This window comes from Hyperolius riggenbachi, chromosome 6, assembly GCF_040937935.1.
Source record: "Hyperolius riggenbachi isolate aHypRig1 chromosome 6, aHypRig1.pri, whole genome shotgun sequence".
NCBI classification, from domain to species: Eukaryota; Metazoa; Chordata; class Amphibia; order Anura; family Hyperoliidae; genus Hyperolius; species Hyperolius riggenbachi.
This window is the reverse complement of record NC_090651.1, coordinates 311,907,429-311,932,032: the sequence shown is the minus strand read 5'-3', so window position 1 is coordinate 311,932,032 and position 24,604 is coordinate 311,907,429. Positions and strand designations below refer to the sequence as shown.

Sequence of the window (24,604 nt, the reverse complement as noted above, 5' to 3'; positions counted from 1 at the left end):
GTGTGATGAGAGAGTTAAGGTCTGGGGACGAGAGGTACAGTTTTGTATCATCTGCATATACTGTAGGTGGTATTGAACGTCAAATGAGTTGATTAACCCTTTGGGGACGGGCCACCTAACCCCCCTTAAGGACCAGGTGTTTTTGCATGGGGGGGGTCAGGCAGCCGAATCTCTCATAGGGCTTGCTGGGCTGTGTGTCCCTGTTTGGCCAGGTGTCCCCCTGTAGCTGGCAGCCTTCACTCACCTCCCAGGCTCCAGCGATGAGCCGCGGTAGACCCATCCGCTCCGGCCGGGATCACCGCTTGTACTGACTCTCAGTTATGGGTTGCGGCTTGATGACGACGTCATCAAGCCAGGACCCAGCAATGAGGTCAGAGCGAGCAGGGATGACGGCCAGAGCGGAGGGGAGTGCCGATCATCATGGGAACGTCAGGGAGGTGAGTGGATCCTCTTCTTCCCCCCCCCCCCCTACCGCTGCAGCTTTCACAGTGATCACTAAGATCCACGGCTTAATCTCCCCTCTCGGGTGCGCTTGATCGCGTTGGGAGCGGAAACGGCGGGCGGCGTATCTATGCTGCATCAGGCTTGAACAGCCACAAGTGCTGTGTAGGATCGCATAGAGGAGGTCCCCAAAAGGTTAAGTTACCAAGGCCATTATGTAGATGGCAAAGAGTTCGGGACCGATCACATTGCCTTGGGGTACCCCCACAGATAAAGGATGTGGAGAGGAGCTCTGAACTGAGTAAGAGAAGTGAAAGAAAGAGATAGGAAAATATTCAGGGGAGAGCGAGGCCTTTTATGCCTATAGATGAAAGGATCTGTAGGACTAATGTTATGCAGGAGAACAGAGGTGCCAAAAGGATAAAGGGAAGCTAAATGAGCTTTAAAAACAAATTCTTGGTAAATAGAGGAGGTAGTGGTGGACTTACCTCCTCCAAGTAGACAGACAACGACTGTAGTAAAGGCAGTCACTATATTTTATTTATGAACTCCAAATATGCAACACGTTTTGCAGGTTTGATCCCGCTTCATCAGGCAATAACAACGGTAAAGTGTGGTCGACAGTATGAAATGCAGATGACAAATCAAGAAGGATGAGTATGGAATAATGGCCTTTTGATTTAGCTGTGAGAAGATAATTGGCCACTTTAGTAAGGGCTTAAGTATTAATCAGATAGATAGAAAACAAAGTGTGGCATTTCCTGTGTTCAAATGTGCACCGATGTAAGAGGTAAAAAAGCGAAAATTCTCACCCACACCTGTGTTTAATCCTTGGTATGGATATCCAGGCGTGTTCTCGGTAGGGAGAAAAGGAATGCGTGCACCATCCATCCATGGACAACATTAGATTTGTGCCATCAATATCCAACCTTACATCTGCCTGGATCGAACGTCAGAGTTATCCAGTTGCGCTGGTGTCTGGATCAGGAGTTGAGCTTGAAGGCAGATGTAAGGTTGGATATTGATGGCACAATAAATCTAATGTTGTCCACGGACGGACGGACGGATGGTGCACGCATTCCTTTCCTCCCCTACCAAATACACTTTAGTAAGGGCTGTTTCTGTGGAGTGGTTTGCCCAAAAGCCAGACTGGAACCGATCAAGCAGGGAATTAGCAGATAAATAATGGCTTAGTTAAGCATTTCAGTCTTAAAGGCATACCTGAGAGAAAATAGATACTTACCTCAGCAAAGGAAAGATTCTGGATAGTCCAGATGCTTCCTGAGTCCTCCTGGTGCATTCTGTTACAGTGCTGAGACCGTCTGAACATATTTCACAAAAGGCTGTGGTCACATTCCCACCCAAGTGTAGCTGTACTGTGCCTGCAGGAGTGCGGTCTACGCATGCCCAGTAGCATAAAGCTGCTTGAACATGGCTGTTTCTTCTGTGCATGAGTGGCTTAGTGCATTGGGCACGTGGGGACCGTACTCGCACAGGTGCAGTGCGGCCACGCTCGTTCATGGGTGGGAGCCAAGCCACGAAGACGGTCCCCAGAAGCATGACTATAGGCGTGACTATAGTGACCATTAGGGGTGGGGGTGGCTGTATCACCCTTCTCCCCCTTCTGCTAAGAAGCGCAGTGGAGTAGTTTATTATTATCCTGCCCCAGTCCTGCTGCAAGTCTCCTCTAGTCTTTATCCTGACAGACACATGCTCTGCCTTGTATACCTGATTGGGAGATGGAGGTATGGATGTATACAGTGTGCACTGTGCAGCTGCTGGGAAGAACAGAAGAGATACAATCCATCGCTGGAGCAGGTAAATATTACATTGCTCCACTACTCTGCTATGTGGGGAGAGTGAACCAGGAAAAAAGGTGTGTGTGTTTTTATTACCAGCCACACGGAGGTATTTGGATCCAAGGAAGGGGTGCTAATTTCACAGGGAAGTCCCATGGTTTTTGCTGCAACCAGGCTCAAACACAGAAAAGGATTAAGAAGAAATGGGGCCCTAGGCAAGATAGCAGTTTTTGCTCATTGCTGACGATCACCTGGCCTTTTTTTAGTAAGATTTGGTGGGGGCTAGTATCCACCAGGCCCCTAGACTCTCTCCAGGCCCTAGGCAACTGCCTAGGTTTGTCTTGTGAATGATCCGGCTTTGCTCAAACAGACACTGTTTCAACCAGAAATACTATCATCCTCTGCATGGGAAGTCAGTATTATTTTGCTGCTTGCAATGATACATATTTGAAGCTTTTGAGGGCCTCATAAAATGGCAAGGAGGCCTTGAGCTTCACAACTGTGGTTTGAATGTGATTTATCTCTCCTTAAAGTGGTCTGAAACTCCAACATAACATTCAATAAAAATGTGTTTTCCTACTTTTTATGACTCATACATTTATCATATTTGCTTTTGTGCTCAAGTAATATTGTCTGTTTACAAATTACAAGTTTCCAAAGTGTAGTTTATCTTGCCCTGAAAGCTGGCATTGCATTTTATTCAAACTGCTTTTTATTATATATTAACATCTAATAAGCTTTTCTGAACTGTGTGCACAGAGAGCTTCACAGAGAGCTCCTTTTCACCTGTTACACTGTGTTTACACACATTGTAACAACATTGGAATGTAAACAAAGATACTGTTATCTCCAGTTTGGATGCGGATTTGAAGCTGAATAGCAGGACAAAAGTGCTTTGTTTAACCATTTCAGTGATGTTATGCTGAAAAAAAATTCTGGAATGGTAGCTTTCATGCTGTGAGGAATATTTTAGAGCAAAGTAGAAATGCTGGCTATCAGACCATGAATTACCTCTTCTTATAGATGAGGTGAAAAACGAGTACGGTGAGATAATTAAAGAGAAAAGCTTTGTGAATGAACTGTGAATTGTGACAAAATGCCCCTTACAGCTGCACCTTGCTCATAGATTTTCTATTGTTTACGACCGCAGTCTATGTACCAGCAGGCTGAGCGGATTGTCATGGGCAACGTTATCAAAACTGACTACCCATGCTTTTCACAAGCCCAGATCTGTGGCTGCTACCACGTTTTCAAGCGGGCACACAGCCTGCCAACCAGCTGTGTAAAGTACAAGTAATTAGTTTCCCTAAGTAAGGTCTCAGTCAGATTCTGTTGGGGTCCTGACAAAATAACCATTGAAAACATGCATTATTGATATATTACACAGAGGCAGGTAACAATACTGTAAACACTCATATCATGGAACTAGCAGAAATTATATTGTACACTTTATTTAAAGAAAAGGAAATATGGTGTGTTGATGATTACAGATACTAACAAATAAACAATTTAAAAGAAAAGGAAAAAATGATGAAAACAATACTAATTTCTGATATCAATACGGTTAATTTGATTATTGTAATTTATAAGCATTACCTTTGGAAATGAATTTTTCAAATTAAGATAAATCCTTTGCATAGCTCTGCTTGCTGCAGCTTTCTGTACAAACTTAAAGGGAACCTTAACTGAACGGGGGGTAAAGAGTTTCACTTACCTGGGGCTATTACCAGCCCCCTGCAGCAGTCCTGTGCCCTCGGCGCCGCTCTGGAATCCTCTGATCCCCCGCTGTCACTTAGTTTTGTTTTTGACGACTCACCAGTCACCGGCCGCCATGCGTATTATTGGACGCATTCACCAATGCAATTAGCGCTATTGCGGACCGCAACGCGTACAAAAATACACGTTGCCGCATATATACGCGTGCGGAATGCGGCAACGCGTATTTTTGTACGCGTTGCGGTCCGCAATAGCGCTAATTGCATTGGTGAATGCATCCAATAATACGCATGGCGGCCGGCGACTGGTGAGTCGTCAAAAACGAAACTAAGTGACAGCGGGGGACCAGAGGATTCCAGAGCGGCGCCGAGGGCACAGGACTGCTGCAGGGGGCTGGTAATAGCCCCAGGTAAGTGAAACTCTTTACCCCCCGTTCAGTTAAGGTTCCCTTTAAAGAGAAACTTCAATGAATATAACTTAAAGTGGTCTGAAACTCTGTGGTCCGGTATTAGTCATGGAGAGAATCTGAAGACATAACAACTAAAGTTGTTTAGGTGATACCTTAACAACTTTTGTTGTTATGTCTTTGGAGTCTGAAACTCTGACATAACATTCAATAAAAAAGTGTTTTCCTGCTTTTTTTTACTCATACAGTTATATTTGCTTTTGTGCACAAGTAATATTTTCTGTCTACAAATTACAAGTTTCCAAAGTGTAGTTTATCTTGCCTTGAAAGCTGCCATTGATCTTTATTTAAGTTGCTTTTTTATTATATACTAGTAGACCCAAGCCCGTTTTAAAATGGGCTCTAGGTCTATCTTTTAACATCGCGCCGAACACGCACGTGCACTCGCCGCTCGTGCGCACGCACGCCTGTCCGTTCACGCACACGCCAGCCCGGCTCACTGGCCTCGTCCTGTCTCAACGGCTATCTGGGTCCGTGTTGCACACATGCGCAGATCCTGCTACACAGAGACAGGCACATGCAGGGACACAGGGGTTTTATTATAGAGGACTAGTAAAATGGCCTGCCCATTAAAAAACGGGTGCTAGGTCATGGGCGCTTCTGGGATAGTAACTTTAAAGCTGTAAGGAATCTTTTATAGCAAAGTAGAAATGCTGACTTTCAGACCACTTTAAAGAATAACCGAGGCAAAGAAAATTGTTAGAATAGGGTTAGCATGCATGTTTAGGGAGCAGTCCTCAAGCCATCTGCTCCCCCCATTCACCTCTATTCCCCTCCGTTCTCTTGTAAGAGTCATCAGAAGCTGCTTCTGGGTCAGCAGCAATGCACAAGCGCTAGGTGCCAACGGTGACAGGAGCGCAATCAATGACGCGCACTGCCGAGCCTATATTCTTCACCTTCTTCACAGTTGACCTGTTGGCAAGGGAAAAAAATAAATATAGAAACTTACCTGAGTAGAGGGAAGCCTCTCAATAATCCAGAAGCTCCTTGGATCCTCTTATACTCATCTGTTTTTGCACAGAGTCCCTCTAAGCATATCAGACAACAGCTTGGGATACGTTTTTGAGGGTGTGCTCCCCTCCATGTATAAGTGCAGGTGTTCTGCAACCACCCCAGCTGCTTGTGCTTTGTGCTAATGCTCATGCACGGAAAGTGCTCATGCAGACGCTGAGCTCGTACAAGAAGGGGAGTGCGGTCGCAAGCAAGAAGAGGGTCTCAGGTAGCAGTGGTGGGGTTGAGGATGATCTACTACTTAGGTAAGTATTTGGTTTTTAACTTTATAATGTTACACTTTTGATTTGATGAATAACACTCTGAAACCAGCGCGGGAGATTTGGGCGCAGCCGGCACCACCATAGGCCGTAATAGGAATTACGGCTATAGCGGCGCACAGGGAGTAACTTCAGCGCCGTCAGAAGACGGAGCTGAAGTTACTTTTAAAACATAATAATTCGGCTTCCAGCAATTGCTGGAAGCCAAATTATTTCATTCCCCACTATCCATGGCGGCCTGGAGGGGGAATAGTAATTAATACGGCCGGGACTTGTGCAGCAGCAGGATCGGCCATATACCGGCTGTATCCTGCGCCCAAGTCTCCAGCTCCGTTATCTGTCGTAAGAATAAAATTGCTTACGTTTTACAATATTACTTTACAAATTATTTAGCCAATGTTTTCCCAGTGTAAAATCTTTCCTCACCCTGATATATTCTTACATTTATCTCAGATGTTGGCGTCTTTACTGCTGGCCAGGTGCACTACTGAGGAATGTTTGTTTGTTGTGAAGTGAGCAGGAGCAACACCTAGGGCCTGATTCACTATTCGGTGCTAACCCAGTTAGCACACCCAAAGGCTTTGGGCTTGCTAACTAGGGTGCTAAGTATTTAGCACCAAGAAAAGTGAATCCGCTCGCGCGCAAAGTCCCAAACAAAACTTTGCGCGTGCAAAGTCCGATGCGCGCACCTGATGCGACTATAAGGACGCATTGGGTGCGACCTTAACGTCGCATAGTGCGACGATAAGGTCGCACTCAATGCGCCCTTCTAGTCGCATCAGGTGCACCATTTTCGTCGTACCACGATGCGACGTTTTGTGCGCACTGGACTTTGCGTGCGCAAAGTTTTGCACATGGGATTTGCGCGTGAATGCTAGTTAGCGCACACAAAGTGTTTTTAGGCGTTAAAAGTGGCTTTTCTCAAGCGTGCTAACAGTAAGCACCGCTTTGTGAATCAAGCCCCTATTCTCCCAGAGTGCTCTGGGGCAGAAGAATGTGTGGCATAATTGCCTAGGCTAAACATCACTGGGAAGGGTGGGGTTACATACCAATATACAGCAATGTAAGGATATAGGAAGTGTTTCTGATGCTGAATCCAGGATAATTCATGTAAAAAATGGTCTCCTGATTAATGTATTACTTTCTGCTATATGTCACTAAGGTGCTTCTTTAAAAGCATGAGAGCTTCTTATTTCCTACCAAAAGATGAGGATTTAAAATTGCTCACCATGTATACACACTATTTTTTATTGCGATGCTGGCATTTTGTGAAAATGAGTCAGTCAGTCATATATTGTTCTTCCCATTTTTGTTTCACTCAGCAGCTAAATTAAGAGAGGTTCCAAAGCAGGCTGTATTGCAGTGGCAAGTATATTTGGCCCACAAAACAGATTCAGTATTCCATTCACAACTCTGCCTCTACTGTATACCCTGTTTAGAGTCACCAGATTGCTACTAGACTTCGCCTTATTCAAGTTTTTGTTTAGTCGAGCTTTTCGGGTTAAATTTGGGAGTTCATTTTCTCTCTACTCAGAGAGCAGTAAGTCTCCAGAGCACAGTGATGATTTCTTTTTCCCTGATTAGAGCCCAGATAAGTGATTGCTTTACATGATTGTGCTGTGCACATCCTTGCTGTGTGCTTAGATGACATGTTTGGAAGAAATGAAAGATGAAGTGAAGGAAAGAAACAAAACGAAACTGAAGCTACAAAATATCTATGGAGGCTTACAGATTTGCATGACTGTTCATAATTACTTAGTTTACCTACAAAAAAAAATTCCAAAATATGCTACAGGGCATGGCCATTCAGTATAAAGGGCATAACATTATGACAGATGCTAACATCTAACATACGTTGGTCTAGGTCAGTGATCTGCAAACTTGGCTCTTCAGCTGTTAAGGAACTACAAGTCCCACAATGCATTGCAAGAGTTTGACAGCCACAGTCATGATTAATAAAGGCAAATGCATTGTGGGACTTGTAGTTCCTTAACAGCTGGAGACTCAGAGCCAAGTTTGCAGATCACTGGTCTGGGTCACTATTCATTGCCTGCCCACCCTATACATTCTAGGCCAGGGGTTTCATCATAAAAGGGGCCAAAATCTGAAACACGGCCATAGATTAGGGCTGCATTGCTTATTTAAGTTTAAAGGCGGGGGGAGTGTAAAGATACATGTGTGATTCTCTGGTGGGTGTGCTATTGTGTTGAGCTGCAGCGTGTCATGTGAGAACATTAAATGAAGCAGAGTAAATTGTCGGGTGCTGTGCGATCATTCCAAATCAGGGGGTGGGGGCGCGTCCTCACAAGTTTGCCTCAGGCAGCGAAAAGTCTAAAACTGACCCTGACTGGATGAAAGATGGAAGGGTCTGTCAGGAACCCATGAACCCATTGACCATTTATACACACCCAGTAATTACAAGCAAACAGATCACATGTGAATATGGTTCCCCTTAATAGCCATTAAAACCTATTTGTGTCAAGTTGCGTGCATGTTATCTGGCCAAATCACCAGGGTGTGTAAACCTTTCATCAGGGTCATTTGGGTAGTTTGTGTAGTGATTATGACTTGAAAAGAGTAAACATAGTTGTTTGATAATAAATGGCTTCAGCCAAACACTAAGGCCCCATTTACACTCAGGGCTCTTTTCCACTATGAAATGCGATCGCGATTGAGATCGCGATTCCGATCGCGATCGCAATCGCGTTTCAATTTCCACCATGCGATTGCGATTGCGATTGAGCTACTATACTCATTATAGTCCAGCTCAATCGCATACAAAACGCGGCAGGACGACGATTGCGCTTGGACCAAAATCGCATCGCAATCGGATCGCACTAATGGAAATTGCTGCTGCAGTTTCCATTAGTTTAATGTACCTTGCGATTTGCGATCAGAAGCAAATCGCAAATCGCAGGCTAGTGGAAAAAGGCCCTTAATCAGTGGTTCTCAGTTATAACTAAAAGGAGAACTGATTTTCAAAGTAATGCCCATGTTTTCCTATGGCACGTTTCACACTTAAAGAGGAACTCCAGTGAAAATAATGTAATAAAAAAAGTGCTTTGTTTTTACAATAATTATGTATAAATGATTTAGTCAGTGTTTGCCCATTGTAAAATCTTTTAAATCCCTGATTTACATTCTGACATTTACTACATGGTGACATTTTTACTGTTGGCAGGTGATGTAGCTGCTGCATGCTTTTTTGGCAGTTGGAAACAGCTGTAAACAGCTATTTCCCACAATGCAGCAAGGTTCATAGACAGGAAACTGCCAGGAGTACCACGGTCCTCAGAGTTCCTTGTGGGAGGGGTTTCACCACAATATCAGTCATACAGCGCCCCCTGATGGTCTGTTTGTGAAAAGGAATAGATTTCTCATGTAAAAGGGGGTATTAGCTACTAATTGGGATAAAGTTCAATTCTTGGTCGGAGTTTCTCTTTAACACGTTTTAACTAAAATCTTTTTCACAATGCACTGTTATAGAGAAGAAAAAAAAAGCGTACCAACTGTAAACGGGGCCTAACCATGAGTGATAGAAAAGTCTTTTGTGTTATCATTCATAATGAATGATATCACCCTAAACTTGCTTTTGTAGTCATTGGATGGCAAAGAACAGTATTCTGTTGCATTAGGAGAACAAAGAATGACGTATTTTCCTAACATTTGATGTTATTTTCCTAGATGTCCCTGACGACTGTCCCACACGAAAGGAAAATCCTAAAGGTCAGACTTGCCAGAAAGCGTGCGCACAGGACCAGGACTGCCCTAGGAAGAAGCAGAGATGCCTTTGTGATGGAGAGTGTGGGATGAGCTGTATTACAGGTAGGTGCATATAACATACATTCTAGACCACAAGCTACTTCTCCGTTTTGTTAAATGATGCATGATCAGGATGGAGAAGGACACAAGCAGTATATATCTTCACAATTACATGAACTGTACTTTTCTGACTTGCTCATTAAGCCTTGATATGTAAATTAAATATTCTCGCTTGAAACTTACAAGGCCAGGATCGTACTGAATGGGCTTTTGGAGTGAGCACTTGCCGCGGGTAATTTATACTTATTTATTAATATAGGACAGAGAAGTGCATACAGAGAGGTATTCGAATCCTGCAAATGATTACTGATGAGCAGGAAAAACAACTGAAGGGACTAACTGTGCATAGCAATAAAAGTGCTGAAATATAGATCAGTTTAAGGGTCGTAAAGAGTCAGTGATGGTCTTTCTAGACAGGTGTCAGAAATGCCTGCTACCAATATTCCCCAGCAGCCATAGGTGACTTTCAGTATCATATCACCTGCCAGCAGTCATAGTAGGTCCCCAAAATTAGCCAGGAGCGACAGGTCGATTCCCAATATTTGGCAACAGTCGTAGATGACTCCCAATACCTGACAGCAGTTATCGGTGGACCCCAATTTCTGTCAGCAGTCATAGGTGGAAAACAATATCAGTCAGCAGTCATGTGTGGCCCCAATATCAGTCAGCAGCCATAGGTGACCCCAATGTCATGGGTGGCCCCCAATATCAGTCAGCAGTCATAAGTGACCCCAACATCTGTCAGCAGTCATAGATTGTTCCCGATGTCTTCCAGCATTCGTAGGTGACTCCGATCTCTGTCAAGAATGATCTCTGCCTCCTCATTGGTTAGCAAGTACTACAAAGCTGAAGACTTATTTTTGGCTAAACTGACCATCTTTAAGGCATTAAGGAGGGGATACCACTTGGCCAGTATCTCCATAAATGTTTCAACAATTTGATGGATGTAAAGTTGAAACTAAAATAATTGTATGGCAAATTATGGCAGATACTGTCTTGTATACAGTTATATGTACATTTTCAATTGACATTTATTTATTTTATATATAGGGCTCTTTTCCACTAGGAAACGCAATCACATGAGCGATTGTACTGACATTGTGTTTCCTTCTGTTTCCACCCTCATATACTTCCTGTCATTTCCACTCTCTCTAACACTCACTCACATACAGGGGGAGTCTGATGATCAGCCTACAAGATCACAATGCATACATTCATTAAGTAACTCATGTCAGTACCGCCAAAGGAGGACATCAGTATACCTCGTCCACAGGTGGGTAAGGGCAAGTCTTGCCTTCATCTCCTGGTCTCTGTAAAGAACCTTGCTGGAAGGCGAGAGTCCCAGAGTAATCCAGGTCACTATGTGATTTTGTTTTGCTGACAGAGTTAACCTATGGATTCTTGGGAAGTGCTGTTATTCATACCAAAATACATGTGTGGATTATCCTTATGGCTGGCATAGCTCCTGGAACTGTGGACTTTGTATAAGAAGTGCAAACATTGCTAATTCCTGTGAATACTTATAACCAGGCTGGAGGTAAACCCAGGTCACACAATAGAATAAACTTGGCAAACCAAAAACAGACAGTCCATGATGCCCCCAGCTGATGGTCGCAATAATCCCTGTCTCTAATGGTCATTAAAATCACAGATATCGCTTAAAATTGCAATCACATGTCTAAGCCATGGAGGTACTTACATGCCTCCTGTTTTTCCGATGGTCTTACCTCTAGCTTGCTTAAAATTGCAGAAAACACTCCTACAATGGAAGCTACCACAGTCTATAGGCACTTGGCCCTGGAAGCCAGTAATGTTGTCTTGTGCAGCCCATGGCAATTGTACCGCTACTTATGCCAGCAGAATTGTACGCATTATGCAGACAACATGACCAGTCGTACATGAGCAATACGAGAGTTGCTATGGCAACAAGTGTTAAACTACTTACATTATTTCAGCTGTGTTATGTGTTGGGTTCCTGTTGACTGGCCAGCATACACCCCTGTATATTATGGATGAGCGATCATTTCTTGTAGATTTGGATGAACATTTTAAAATTATCTTTTGAAGTAAAGAAGTATCTTACTCAGTTTGTGGCTCAGTTGTGACAGGATATGCACTTATACTGCTATGGATTTCCATAGTCTTATTTTGTATTTAAAGGTTAAAAATTGTTATTAAAATTGTTTGATTGGCTCAGGTACATAAGTGTAATTTTTTTAGGGTTTTGGTTTTTTTTGCTGCCCCGATACAGGCGATGCTTGAACTACAGAAGTAGTTATCTGTTCCCTCAAATAAAACAAGAGGCTCAATATTCAGGCACAAAATTACACGTACCAATTATAAGAATAAATAAATGTACATACCGTAGGTGAGGTTTTTAATGTAAATGTAAATACACACATGTATACTCATGTCTATAGCCTATAGGTGCAATCTATGATCGATTCCTCTCTGATCGGAATCGATTCAGAAAAGGAATCGACTTATAGTCATGCCATATACCGCACATCAATTTTCAGCACATATTTTAAATCCTAAGGGTCATACATCAGGCAACTTTGCGACTGAACAACCATTCGTTTCAATTATTTTAATTGAATCAGATGAAAATCAGTGCCGTCAAGTGCATGCCTGATCGATGATGAATGAGTGTATGGGAACCTTAACTACATCATGTCATGGCCAGTAGGGTATGTATGCGTGGTGCACGTTCACTTTAATGCTTATATAAACGTCCAACTAAAGATGCGCAAACAGGATGTTTATAAAAACCGATTTTGCAGGAAGTGGTTAAAGAGAAGCCGAGGTGGGTTTGTGACATGAATATTAGGACACAGAGGCCCATACAATGCCCTGCCTCTGTGTCCTTACAGTGTGCCCCCACTCTCCCCCCGTGCTCTGCTGTCCCCATTATAGAAACCGCCAGGCTTGCGACACGCAGATTGTCGCTAGTCAGCTGTTTACCTTTTGGCCAGGGCCGGCGCTACCATAGAGGCAAAGGGGGCAATTGCCCCAGTGCCCCAGAGCCTGTCTCTCCCCAACTTAAGCCTGTCTCTCCCCAACAAGGTGTCTCTCCCCAACTTAACTGTTGCTCCCCAGGGCCCCTACACAGTCTCTGGCAGAGCCAGGGGGTGTCAGCCCATAGGGCTCAGGGGCCCTATGGGGAAATATGGCTGCAACCAAAGGTCTGTATTGACGCTTTTTAGTGGGGGGGTATCTATTTGGGGGGCCCCAGGTTAATTTTGCCCAGGGGCCCTTACTAGAACTGGCCCTGCTTTTGGCTGCCACTCAGCACCGCTCCTCCCCGCCTCTGTCCCTTCCCTCCCCGCCTCGGTAAGCCAATTGGAGGAAGCTTACGGAGGCGTGGAGGGAAGGGACACAGAGGCTGGGTATTGTATGCAGAATGTGCCTCTGTGTCCTAATATTGATGTCACAAACCCACCTCGGGTTCTCTTTAAAATCCACACACCAACAGAATCTCACTGTAGCATGTGTAATATCAAATACACATAAATAATAAAATATCCATTGACTGAGAGAGCTTATATGGCGACATGGTAAACATGCTGTAGAATGGCTGTGCATTAGAGTGTTTATCACAGAGAGACGGGCGGGCTCCATGGCACACATGTTACAGAGGAGGGCATTGTGCTAGCCCAGATGCTCTGTCTGCTAGATGACGTTCATCACCAAAGGGAAGGTGACCAGATGGTGCAGCTTCATCTCATATCATCAGTCACATCTGACTTATTAAAAGGTGCACACTGTCCTCAGATGATTTCATACATCACAGAAATCAGGAATGCTGACATAATGAAATGACTTTAAAGTGAGCCTGTGGTGGCAGAAACACAAGAGCTGCCACGGTACCTTTTTATTATAAAAGGCTGAGTACTGTATGTAATGTTAGTTGCAAAACATAATTAAAGGGTCAGGTTTCAAAGCCACTTGCCTTCATCATATCATCAGAATCTGTACTGAACTGGAATACAAATACTTTTGAATATACAGAGTTATATAATGTAACCACTCCAGCCAGGGGCATAACTAGAAATCACTGGGCCCCCCTGCGGAACTTTGGATTGGCCCAGTCCCCTCCTTGCTTTCTGCACAGGTAGACTGAGAAACAATGTTATTCCATTGGCTAGTGTTTTCCCCATGCAGATAAAAACAGACAGCAGTGAAGTACTGGGAGCATTTTCTCTATCAATTACATTAGCTTTTGTGATAAAGTGTGCATGTTTTCCCACATACAGAAACACATAGGGCTTGATTCACTAAACCGTAATAACTCATAGCCCAGCCGCGCTAGCGTTTTCGTGCACGGTTTCACGTGCGATTGCGTGCGGAAATTCGCGATTGTGCACGAAAATGCACACAAAAATGCTAGCGCGGCTGTGCTATGAGTTATCATGGTTTGGTGATTAAAGCCCATGGGCCTTGATTCACTAACCGGCGCTAAGCCAGTTAGTGTGCCTTATCACTTAGTGAGCACAAACTACAGCGCTAACCTTATCTGAGGTTACTGTGCCTTATCTGAGGTTAGTGTGCCTTATCTGAGGTTAGTGTGCCTTATCTGAGGTTAGTGTGCCTTATCTGAGGTTACTGTGCCTTATCTGAGGTTAGTGTGCCTTATCTGAGGTTACTGTGCCTTATCTGAGGTTAGTGTGCCTTATCTGAGGTTAGTGTGCCTTATCTGAGGTTACTGTTCCTTATCTGAGGTTAGTGTGCCTTATCTGAGGTTAGTGTGTCTTATCTGAGGTTAGTGTGCCTTATCTGAGTTACTGTGCCTTATCTGAGGTTAGTGTGCCTTATCTGAGTTAGTGTGCCTTATCTGAGGTTAGTGTGCCTTATCTGAGGTTAGTGTGCCTTATCTGAGTTAGTGTGCCTTATCTGAGGTTAGTGTGCCTTATCTGAGGTTAGTGTGCCTTATCTGAAGTTAGTGTGCCTTATCTGAGTTAGTGTGCCTTATCTGAGGTTAGTGTGCCTTATCTGAGGTTAGTGTGCCTTATCTGAGGTTAGTGTGCCTTATCTGAGTTAGTGTGCCTTATCTGAGGTTAGTGTGCCTTATCTGAGGTTAGTGTGCCTTATCTGAGTTAGTGTGCCTTATCTGAGGTTAGTGTGCCTTATCTGAGTTAGTGTGCCTTATCTGAAGTTAGTGTGCCTTATCTGAGGTTAGTGTGCCTTATCTGAGGTTAGTGTGCCTTATCTGAGGTTAGTGTGCCTTATCTGAGTTAGTGTGCCTTATCTGAACTTAGTGCCCCTTAAGTAACTTTGTGCACACTAAATGATGCACAAAGCTACATCGCGCATGGCACCGCGCACAGTGCGTGCAGCATAATGTGCTGATCTTTGCCCATGGTGTGACTATATCGTCGCACCCGCTGTACTGTACATGATGCGACCTTAAGGTCGCATAGGATGCGACCTAAACGGCGCAACATATATAGTATAGCAGGTGCAACGTTATCGTCGCACCGTGCGCAAAGATCGGCGCATTATGCTGCACGCGCTGTGCGCGGTGCCATGCGCGATGTTGCTTTGTGCATCTTTTAGTGTGCACAAAGCTACTTAAGGGGCTCTAAGTTCAGATAAGGCACACTAACCTCAGATAAAGCACACTAACCTCCAATAAGGCACACTAACCTCCAATAAGGCACACTAACCTCAGATAAGGCACACTAACCTCAGATAAGGCACACTAACCTCAGATAAGGCACACTAACCGGCTTAGAGCCGGTTAGTGAATCAAGGCCATAGTGTGCAGAAAATGCATACAGAAAATTGACAGACGAGTGTGTTCGCAGCCTCAGCTTATTACACTCACTCTGTCCACCTCTGATGGAGCAGAACTGGCTCTGCAGACTCTTCCAACATCACTACAGTACAGAGCACTTGGGGAGGGGTAGAGAGGTTGGAGGTGTACACAACAGCCTGCTACCAACTGAATAGGGACTGTCTACAAATCTTTGTCTGCAAAACTATGTATCATTCCTTATCAGTGGCTAAGCAGATGCAGCCATTAGAACAATTGTAAAGAGAGCAGAACGTTTTCTTCTCTCTGTGCCCTTAGTTGTCAGTCTTTCCCCACAGGGCCCCCTGCGGGTTTGGGGCCCCCAGCGGCTGCATCCCTTATAGGGTCTATTGTTATGTCCCTGACTTCAGCCCCCGGGTTATTTTCACCTTATGGACGAGAGGAATTTTTACATTTTGGCGCTTCTCCCATTCATCCACCAATAACTTTATCACTACTTATCACAATAAAATGATCTATACCTTGTTTTTTTCACCACCAATTAGACTTTCTTTAAGTGGTACATTATGCTAAGTATTATTTTATTCTAAATGCATTTTTATGGTAATAATAAAAAAAAAACATTGAAAAAATTCATTATTTTTATTTTTTTCGGCCATTATAGTTTTAAAATAAAATGTTCTGCTGTGGATAAAAGCCACACATTTTATTTAACCATTTGCCCTGGTTATTGCAACATTTAAATTATATCCCTTGTACAATGTATGGTGACAATATTTTATTTGGAAATAAAGGTGCATTTTTCAGTTTTACACCCATCACTATTTACAAGCCCAATATTTAACAATAATTTGCCCTTTTGACAAACATATTGACAAAAGTTCAGTCCTTAATGTATGTACGTGTAATTTCACTATTTGGTCACAAGATAGGTACACTAATAGGAAGTAATGCGTTACTTTGGAAGTGATGCAGGCATCTCATTGATGACGGTGATCACGGGACCTGAGGGGAGATTAATGAACAAAGTTCCCATTCATTAATCTAATGATCAGCAGCAGGACCGATGGGAGCGAGCAAGCGGGAGGGAGCGCAGCGGCACGATTGCTCCTACATCTGAGAGTGATCACCATTTTTGAACAAAGACAGTTATCATTCTTGCTGTACATGCGTGGATTGGTTCAGGGGACTTCTGTCCTCCGCCACCAATTCCCCCTATCACCATGACCATCGCATGTACCCAGGGCCGGATTTCTGGGAAGGCCGCCAAGGTCAAGGCCTAGGGCGATAAAAATTAGCAGGGCGCTGGACTTTGAGAGATAAGAGGTCACATGTCAAAGTAAATCATCTCCCCTGCTTTGCTCTGGTCTGCCTGAATTCCGGAGATCCCTGCATCTCTCTCACTTGTGTAGAGTGTGTTTGAGGACAGTCAGTATGTGTTGTCACCGGATGATTATGTTGTATGTATGATGGTGGGGACATACAAGCTGCTGTGAGAAGTGCCAGCCTGGGTTTAGTAGCAGAACTCTTGAGTTCTGTAAGTTTTTTTCATGCACAAATTCAGAATCACAAACAGGAATCTTCTCTCTCTGCGCTGTCAGATTTATTACTGGTCTGGTCAGCTCTTAAAGACCTGTGACCTGTTGAATTTATGGTTTGTTTGTTTTTTCCTAGGGAATGACCACAGCATTCTCTTTGCTACAGCTTAACTCTTTCCTGACTCATTTTAGAAGAGCATTGTACTTTGCTAGCTATCAGTGAAACAGGATGGCAATTTTTTACATTTATTTATATTTGCAAAACAAACTATACATCTCCTTCTGATGATGAATGTATATATAGTTGTGTGCTTTAACATCTTGTTAGTATAAAGTCTACAAACATATACAAAGTCTGAAGAAGCCAAAGGCTCACTTTTTTATTTACAGTTAGCTAATAAATGTTATCATTCTCTTTTAATAACTTCAAAACTTCCTACTGACTCATCTGTCCTTCCTTGCCTTGCCCTAAGTACTATATTGTCACTGTTTAAAGCACATCTATGTCAGCATGTGTGGTTTTAGATCTTCTACTCACATGTTCTCTGTTTTGGATGAGCTTCTTTCAATAGCGCTGCCCTGTCACCTTTTTGTGGCTCTGACTGTAGCCAGTCGCACAGAGGACAAAGAAGCAGCACATGCTCTGGCTACTCGTGCTCCTTGCAATTTAGCACTCAGATGTGCACAGCAGCCGACGCCAGGAATGCTTTGGGCATGCACTGCTTCTTTGCCAAATGAGCGGCAGAGCAGCAAAATGGAGGGGAGCTCACTCAAACCAGTTATTGCTACTCATAGGGTTGGAGAGAATTTGATGGGGGGGGGGGGGGGGGGGGAGGGGGTGTTGGTGTCAGCTGGCCTAGGGCACTTGGAAGTACAAATCTGGCCATGCATGTACCCCAGCTAGTGCAGGGACTTGAGTATCACGTCCCTGTGGCTCTAGCAGCAGCAGCGGTGGACTCACGTCCCTGCGGCTAAAAGAGTTAAAGGAAACTTTCAGTGAAAAAGAAATTGTCCAATTACTCACCTGGGGCTTCTTCCAGCCCCTTGAAGTCTTCCTGGTCCCTCACCGTCATCCCGCACTGCTCGGTTACCCCGGTGTCCTTCTCTGATCGCCTCATGGGCAGCCTTGTGCTACTTCATGCCTCCTCCAACACGCTCCCTTAGTCGGGAGAGCTCTGTGCTTGTGCAATAATCAAAAATTGCTACCGTGCATACGCAGAACACTCCTGGCAGCGGGAGCAAGATAAAAGAGGCGCAGTGACCGGGCAACTCGTGAGTTGTCCAGCTTATGGAGGGAGACAGAGGAGGAACGGCAGAGTGCAGAATTACGGCAAGGGTACAGGAGGGCTTCCAGGGGCTGTAAGAATGTGGAATGTGGAATGCTTGGAGCCGGGGGAGTAACCTCTCATTTATGTTCTCATCAGTACTTAGCATAGGCACACTACAAGGTGAGTGGGCCACCATTCCATCATCAGGCACCTGTAGCCGCATGCCTACAGTGCCTTACGGTAAATCCAGCCCTGGTACTGCAGCTAGAGTTCAGAATTTTTGAAAAATAACAATTATTCAGTCCTCCCAAAAACTCAGACACAAGTGTCTCTCACATAGCTGGGATCAATTCCCTTTTGGATTAAGAAGACCCTACATGAGATGCAAATATACACAGTATAAAGTATGGTGAATGATTTGGGATGTGTTTGTGTTCCAGCCCGCAGCACCTGCCCCTGGCCTGTGACCATTGACAACGCTGACACGGCTCTGATTCAGGAAACTAAAAACTTTGGTGATCAGATGACAGTTCGCTGCCAACCGGGATTCAAAATGGCCAGTGGACTGGAGATGGCACATAGTCGTTGTCAAGGAGACAAGAAGTGGAGTGTGACAGCATCCTGTGATGGTAATGGCAACACGACAGGATTCATATTTATTTCAGCACTGTAGTTAATGAAAATGCTGCTCACATGTGGAGTCTCTTCGAATCTTCCTTTGCATTTTTAAACATGTTATATCAATAGGAATAGCAAAATATGGACCAGAGTACAGCTGCTCCCCTCCTGCCAGAGAGAGTGCTTATCTGGTCTCATCACTATCCACGCTGCTAGACGTCAACATTTTGATAAACAAACATCATATTTCACATGAAAATATACTGTATAATAATGATTTTCAGTTATAAAATGCTAGATGTTTTCTTAAAACCTAATGTAGTATGGTATCTCTATTCCGTGGCTGGATGGGGGGGGGGGGGAATAGGGGCAGGTGAACTGGGTGTCGAGTTCAACAGGACGGTAAAATGTGGTCTTACAGTGCAAAGCTGGTGAGTTGAGTGCCCGATACTATCCAGTCGGTTTATCAGTAGCCAACTGGCTAGTACCGATACTAGCTGATCGGCTATCACTAGATCATTGGCTAGTACATCTGATCCTGTTTTTAAGCAATTCTAGTCAAGCTGCTGCTATAGCAATAGACAGAAGGGCTAGTGTCAGGCAGTAGGAGGGAAGGTTAGTATTAAAGGGACCCTGAGCTACTCTCTAAAGACTGAACCGTGCATGCGCAGGGCTCTTACGGCAGCAGTCGTGATGATACGGAGGCTACGCAGTGGAGGTGAGTTACCGGAGCTGCCAGCGGGACCGGGAGAAGAGCCAGAAGGATGCCGGGGACCACACAGGCTATGGTGCCCCAGGTAAGTCCGGTTTCCTTGCTTATGCGGGAGCTGAGGGTCTCTTTAAGGTGGCCAAACACAATACAAAAAAAATGACCCGAAAAATTAAAATCTTTTTCTTCAATCAAGCGAGAAATCCGATCAGTATATATATATATATATATATATATATATATATATATATATATATATATATATGTATGTCGATATGGTGTGGTGGATTTTTCTGAAGAATTTTTTATGAAAATTGAATGGTGTAAGGTAGATTGTTAATTTATTAATGTATACACCCAAGCAATTTTTTCAGCATTTTCAATCCTTTTTTAAGTAATTGGCAAATAACTGAACACATGGTACCTTGGTCAAATTTTTTAAATGTTACAAATCAGTAAGAAAAATTGAAAAAATTGTAATTCTTGAATTGAAAATAAATGTAAAGAATTGTATGGTGTGTGGCCACCTTGCATTAGCAGGAGGATTATCATCAAGCATTAGCTGGGAAGGTTAGCCTTCCTCTTTTGGCCATGCTCCTGGCCGTGGAGGAGTGGGTATGCAGGAGTAAGGTTTGCGCATGCCCAATAGAAAAAAGGGGGGGGGGCTATTTATATAAGCAAGGTAAGCAGATGATTTCTGTAGAAATATCAGGACTTTTATGCTAATCAAAGATCATGGCATTTTTGTGATCAGTTGACCCTCAGTGTTGAGGACTGCTTTCGGTTATGGCTGCTCATCCACGTTCAATTCTGGAAGGGCAATATTGCTAAATGAACAATCAGTATGATCACCACTTTTCAAATGCCAAATAGCTTTCATCATGGAAAGTGGAGAATTATTTGCTTCAGCAGGCCAAAGTGGACAAGGGTGATTTTTTTTCTTAACTGCTTTACAATTCTCCCTTGGATTGTCCACTGTAGAAAGGTCCCAGTGAGAATCAAAAGAGCCTATTTTTTCTGTTGTATTGCCTTTTGCCTCTTCCAATCATATAAATATTTAAAACAGAGGTGGATGAGCCCAATGCATAAAAGATAGGCTAATAAGATGTTAATCTTATAAACAGAGAGGTGATCTTACTTCTTTTGAAGAATTTGGACCAGTTTATTGAATAAAGGTCTTTTATTAGAGCACGTAAATTTGACAACATGTTTCGCTGGTGTTTTCTTGCTTCCTCAGGTCAGTGAAAAAACAGGTGCCTTAACTGCTATGGCTGTGTAGCAAACATGAGTACCTCTCTGAGGTGGTTGCAAGGATTTGCAACCCACCGTTGTAAGTCTATACATCCTTAGCAATTTGCTTTTCTGAGTCTTACACGATTCTGCACCATTAGGCTCCTGGTCTCCTCTTGTCTTTTAGATCAACCTGGGGTTGTTACAATCTCAGCAACCATCGACATTAGCTAACGTTATAAATATGGCAATCTTACAGGAGTAATCTTCAGGATAAAAACAAGTTATGAAATGGATTCTTGTTGAAGTATCTCTGCAAGCAATACAAATATTGAAGATAATTCATTAAGGACATTTTTATTTCTCTTAGCCTGAAGACAGGACTTATTAATGTTTTATCTTCCCATCTTTTGGATTTAGCAGAATATAATAAGCTTAATAAATCAATCAGATTTATACCACCCCCTTTAATGCTCTGCTTGATCTATCATCATCGTCGGCATAATAAGCCAAGACAATATACAGCAAACTAAAAAATTGATGGGGTGTGTATAAATGTTCTTCATTGGGACTAGGAGAAATAAAAATGTTCTTGCTATGTTTTCTTCATCCTTTCTATCTTCATCCCTTACATATGAAGACGGTGCTTACTAATGAAACTGAAAAAAATGAAAAAATGAAAGTGGGACTATAGTTAAAATTTTCCCTCTGCTCTAAAAGATTAGTCACACCATAAAAGCTTGTCAGGACAAATAGATATTTCATAAAGTTACTGAGAGGATTAATAGACTGTGTTTCACTTTAACAAGACAAGACACATAGCGCTTGATTCACTCTCGTCATTGCCAATTAGCAGGCATAAGTTTGCTATGCTACTCTGTTAAGGCGTGTTAACTTTGATAAGGTGTGCTATCTCTAATAAGGCATGCTATATGTCTTAGGGAATCAAGCCCATAACATTCATATCACGCTTTTCTCCTGGCAGACTCAGCCTCTTAGCTCAGCTCCATGGGCAACCAAGATTGTTAGAGAGCCTTGCCCAAAGACTTATTGATTTACTTACTGGCTTGAGCCAGAATTCGAACCTTGGTTGCTGGGAAGGTTATTAAAGGATACCTGAGGTGACATGTGACATGATGAGATAGACATGGGTATGTACAGTGCCTAGTGTTATAAACTGTTCTTATCACCTTGCTTCGACACCATCGTCTCACAGACTGTGAGATCACTTGACTCTCCACACAGCAAACAGGAAATAGACTTTCTCAGGCTTCTCCAATGTTTCCGTTATTTATTCAAGTCACAGAAAGACAGATAGATACAGTCATCATATCCTAGCTATGCCGATCTTCATGTTGCATTACAAGCTCTTGATTAGACTCCCTACCGAAGTCTATCAGGTACCTTCTTCCTACCTACGTTACACTAAACTACCTATGTACATAGCATACATTATATCAGCTTACATAAAGGAAGAACATGCTTAGAGAAATAATTGGGTTCCAGTCAGTATTGCGAGCTAGTGAGGAAGGAAGAAACAAGTGAGTTCTCCATCGCTCGCTCCAGATTTAATACCGGCTAGGAAAGAGTTAAATATGACATCATCTTCGCCACCCCCTATATCAGTCTATTGGTGGACCCACTCATGGTGTCATCATACCCGCCTACTCGATTAATAATCAATGAGACATTTGACATACATGCAGGAATGTGAATATTTACAAAACATGACTGATGTTTATTGTTCCAGGCCCAGGTCAGGGAGACCTGCGGCCTTGTTCAGAACAGCTTCTTGGTATGTTCTAGTTCTTCTGACAAAACTGCAGATTTTCTCTCTTCAGAGAAAATCCCGTTAAAGGGCAGGTCTGCTCATCAAGCCTTTTTGACCAACTCAGTCCAAATAACTGAGGCCTACTTAAATTATAACAATCCCCCCTAAAACGGCTTGACCCGCAGATCCCAGCGTCTGAACCTCCCAGTACCTGGTTTCTTTCGTTTATGTTTCACTTTTCGATGTTCGTGCTCACACAACTTCTCTGCTCTCGGTGGTTACCCCTGGAAGAGAGAGAGCAAGACCTCTTGGTCTTCCTGTAACCAGGCTCTCTGGGGAAGCCCTACTTCTAAGTCCCTCAATACCACATGCTCAGCATTTGCGTCACTTGCGTATCACTCACAAACTTGCATGACCACAGAAAAGTGAAACTCGTTTGTTTGTTACAAAACGGAGCAGTGCCAGGTGCCTTCTAAAAGAGCGCCTTTATACAATCAGCTCCTAGGTACTACTAAACCTATACCCGTAACCCTGTTTATCCCTTAATTTAAACTATTGGTTCAGTAGATTGTTTATGAGGCACCAATCTCTGGACCAGGTTAATTTATTTTACGTAATTTTAACCCGCAACCTCACCTGGACAATGATGCCTAAAGTTGTCATCCCCATCCAGACGACCAGTGGGTGTAGAAAGAACTTTGGAACTGCAGATGCCCCATCCGAGTGTCCCTGGAACATCACCGGAACCTTTGTCCACCAGGGCAGACTGGAACTCACCTGCTCATTTTTGTGTTCTACCTCGTTAAGATCACCTGTATCATGGTGAAATCTTACCTCTAACTTAGTGTACTGTTTGTTTAACCTTTGTAACAAAATGTGGTCGTCTTGGATCAAACCCTGTTCCCCTTTGTCCCATGTCGGGTTCTCTTTCAGGACGGGAACTACCCGTGAAACTTTGACCTTTAGAGTTCTCTTAACAATTTGAGAAACAACGTCATCAAACCTGGATGACAGGATCCATATGGGATCTCCACTCACACAATATGTTCCCCTTGGAAACTCCCCCTTATCGGAACAATTATGAGAATATACCTTGAATGTATCATTAGACCTTATGTTAAAAAACCAAACCTTTCCTTCAGCCACCGGAACTATCGGTTGGGCTTCAGGGTGGATCTTTTGAATGGTAGCCTCGCACTCTGCGTTATTGAGCCTGCAGGCATCTTCACTAAATTTGACTTGCCCCGGCCAACGCAGGTACTTCTGCAAGAATTGCCCACATGAGGACAACTCTACTTGCTTCACCTCCCCGTCTCGCACCAAAAAGGTTGACCTCTCAGGTCCTGGTGTAAGACACGGGTTGAGGTGGGAACTAAGGAAGTAGCGGTGCCTAAAGGAATGTTGCACCGTTTCCATTTGTTCACCCAAACATCTCGAAGCTGCCATGCAAAAGATCCTTCTCCAGAAAAATTAATATACCTCCCCTTGTCCAATCTCTCGCTGACAAAATATGTCCCCAGCTGTCCTGATTGGACCTCTTCCCCCCTTACATCCTGAGGCACCATATGTACCTGAGGTCGGGAAGACTGTACTCTCTGCAATCTTTCGATTAAGAGTACCTCTTCACTTACCCAACTATCCTGAGGATAAGCTGCTGCATATGGACTGTGTAATATCGTCCCCTGTTGTGACCCGTGTGGTGTGAATGGGGTTCCCTGTGTGGGCTTTCCCTCCCCCGGGACCGCTCTCCCCACCCTCTTTGTCACCTGGAAATGTGGCTTGATCTCGATTGTTACTTCTTGTTTCGAGAACCACCCACCCTTGGCTTTCCAGCCTTTACGTGTGTATAGTTGTTTCAGAGGCACTCTCTGTTGGTAGCTCCAGAGTGTGATGTTGTCCCTTGCGTCTCTCTGGTAAGAGAATTGACGCCCCCTGCTCGTTCCTCTCCAATCTGGAACCATCTCACTCTGCATAACCAAGACAAGGTACCCCTGAATCACACACTCCACCTTTTGCATGTACCCATTGTACTGCAATGTACCTTTTAACAAACCTGTCACGGACGATTGCGGGGACGCAGGCGCGTCCTGGAACCGCCCGTGAAGAAAAGAACGATCGCACTCGATTCCTGCATCGATTGCGCTTCAAAACGGTACAATCTGGGTTGAGTGTGTAGGGACAGCTAAAGTCCTTTTCTTAG

The 24,604-nt window shown here is 43.7% G+C and overlaps 1 protein-coding gene across 1 annotated transcript in view; it reads left to right on the top strand.

Moving 5' to 3' along the window:
* The window catches only part of LOC137521692 (beta-2-glycoprotein 1-like), a 122,807-nt gene that overhangs the window by 60,795 nt on the left and 37,408 nt on the right, over nt 1–24,604 (top strand). The window contains exons 2-3 of the mRNA XM_068241312.1: nt 9,378–9,518; nt 18,517–18,705. Of these exons, the coding sequence (XP_068097413.1) occupies nt 9,378–9,518; nt 18,517–18,705 (330 nt within the window). The remainder of the gene's footprint in view (nt 1–9,377; nt 9,519–18,516; nt 18,706–24,604) is intronic.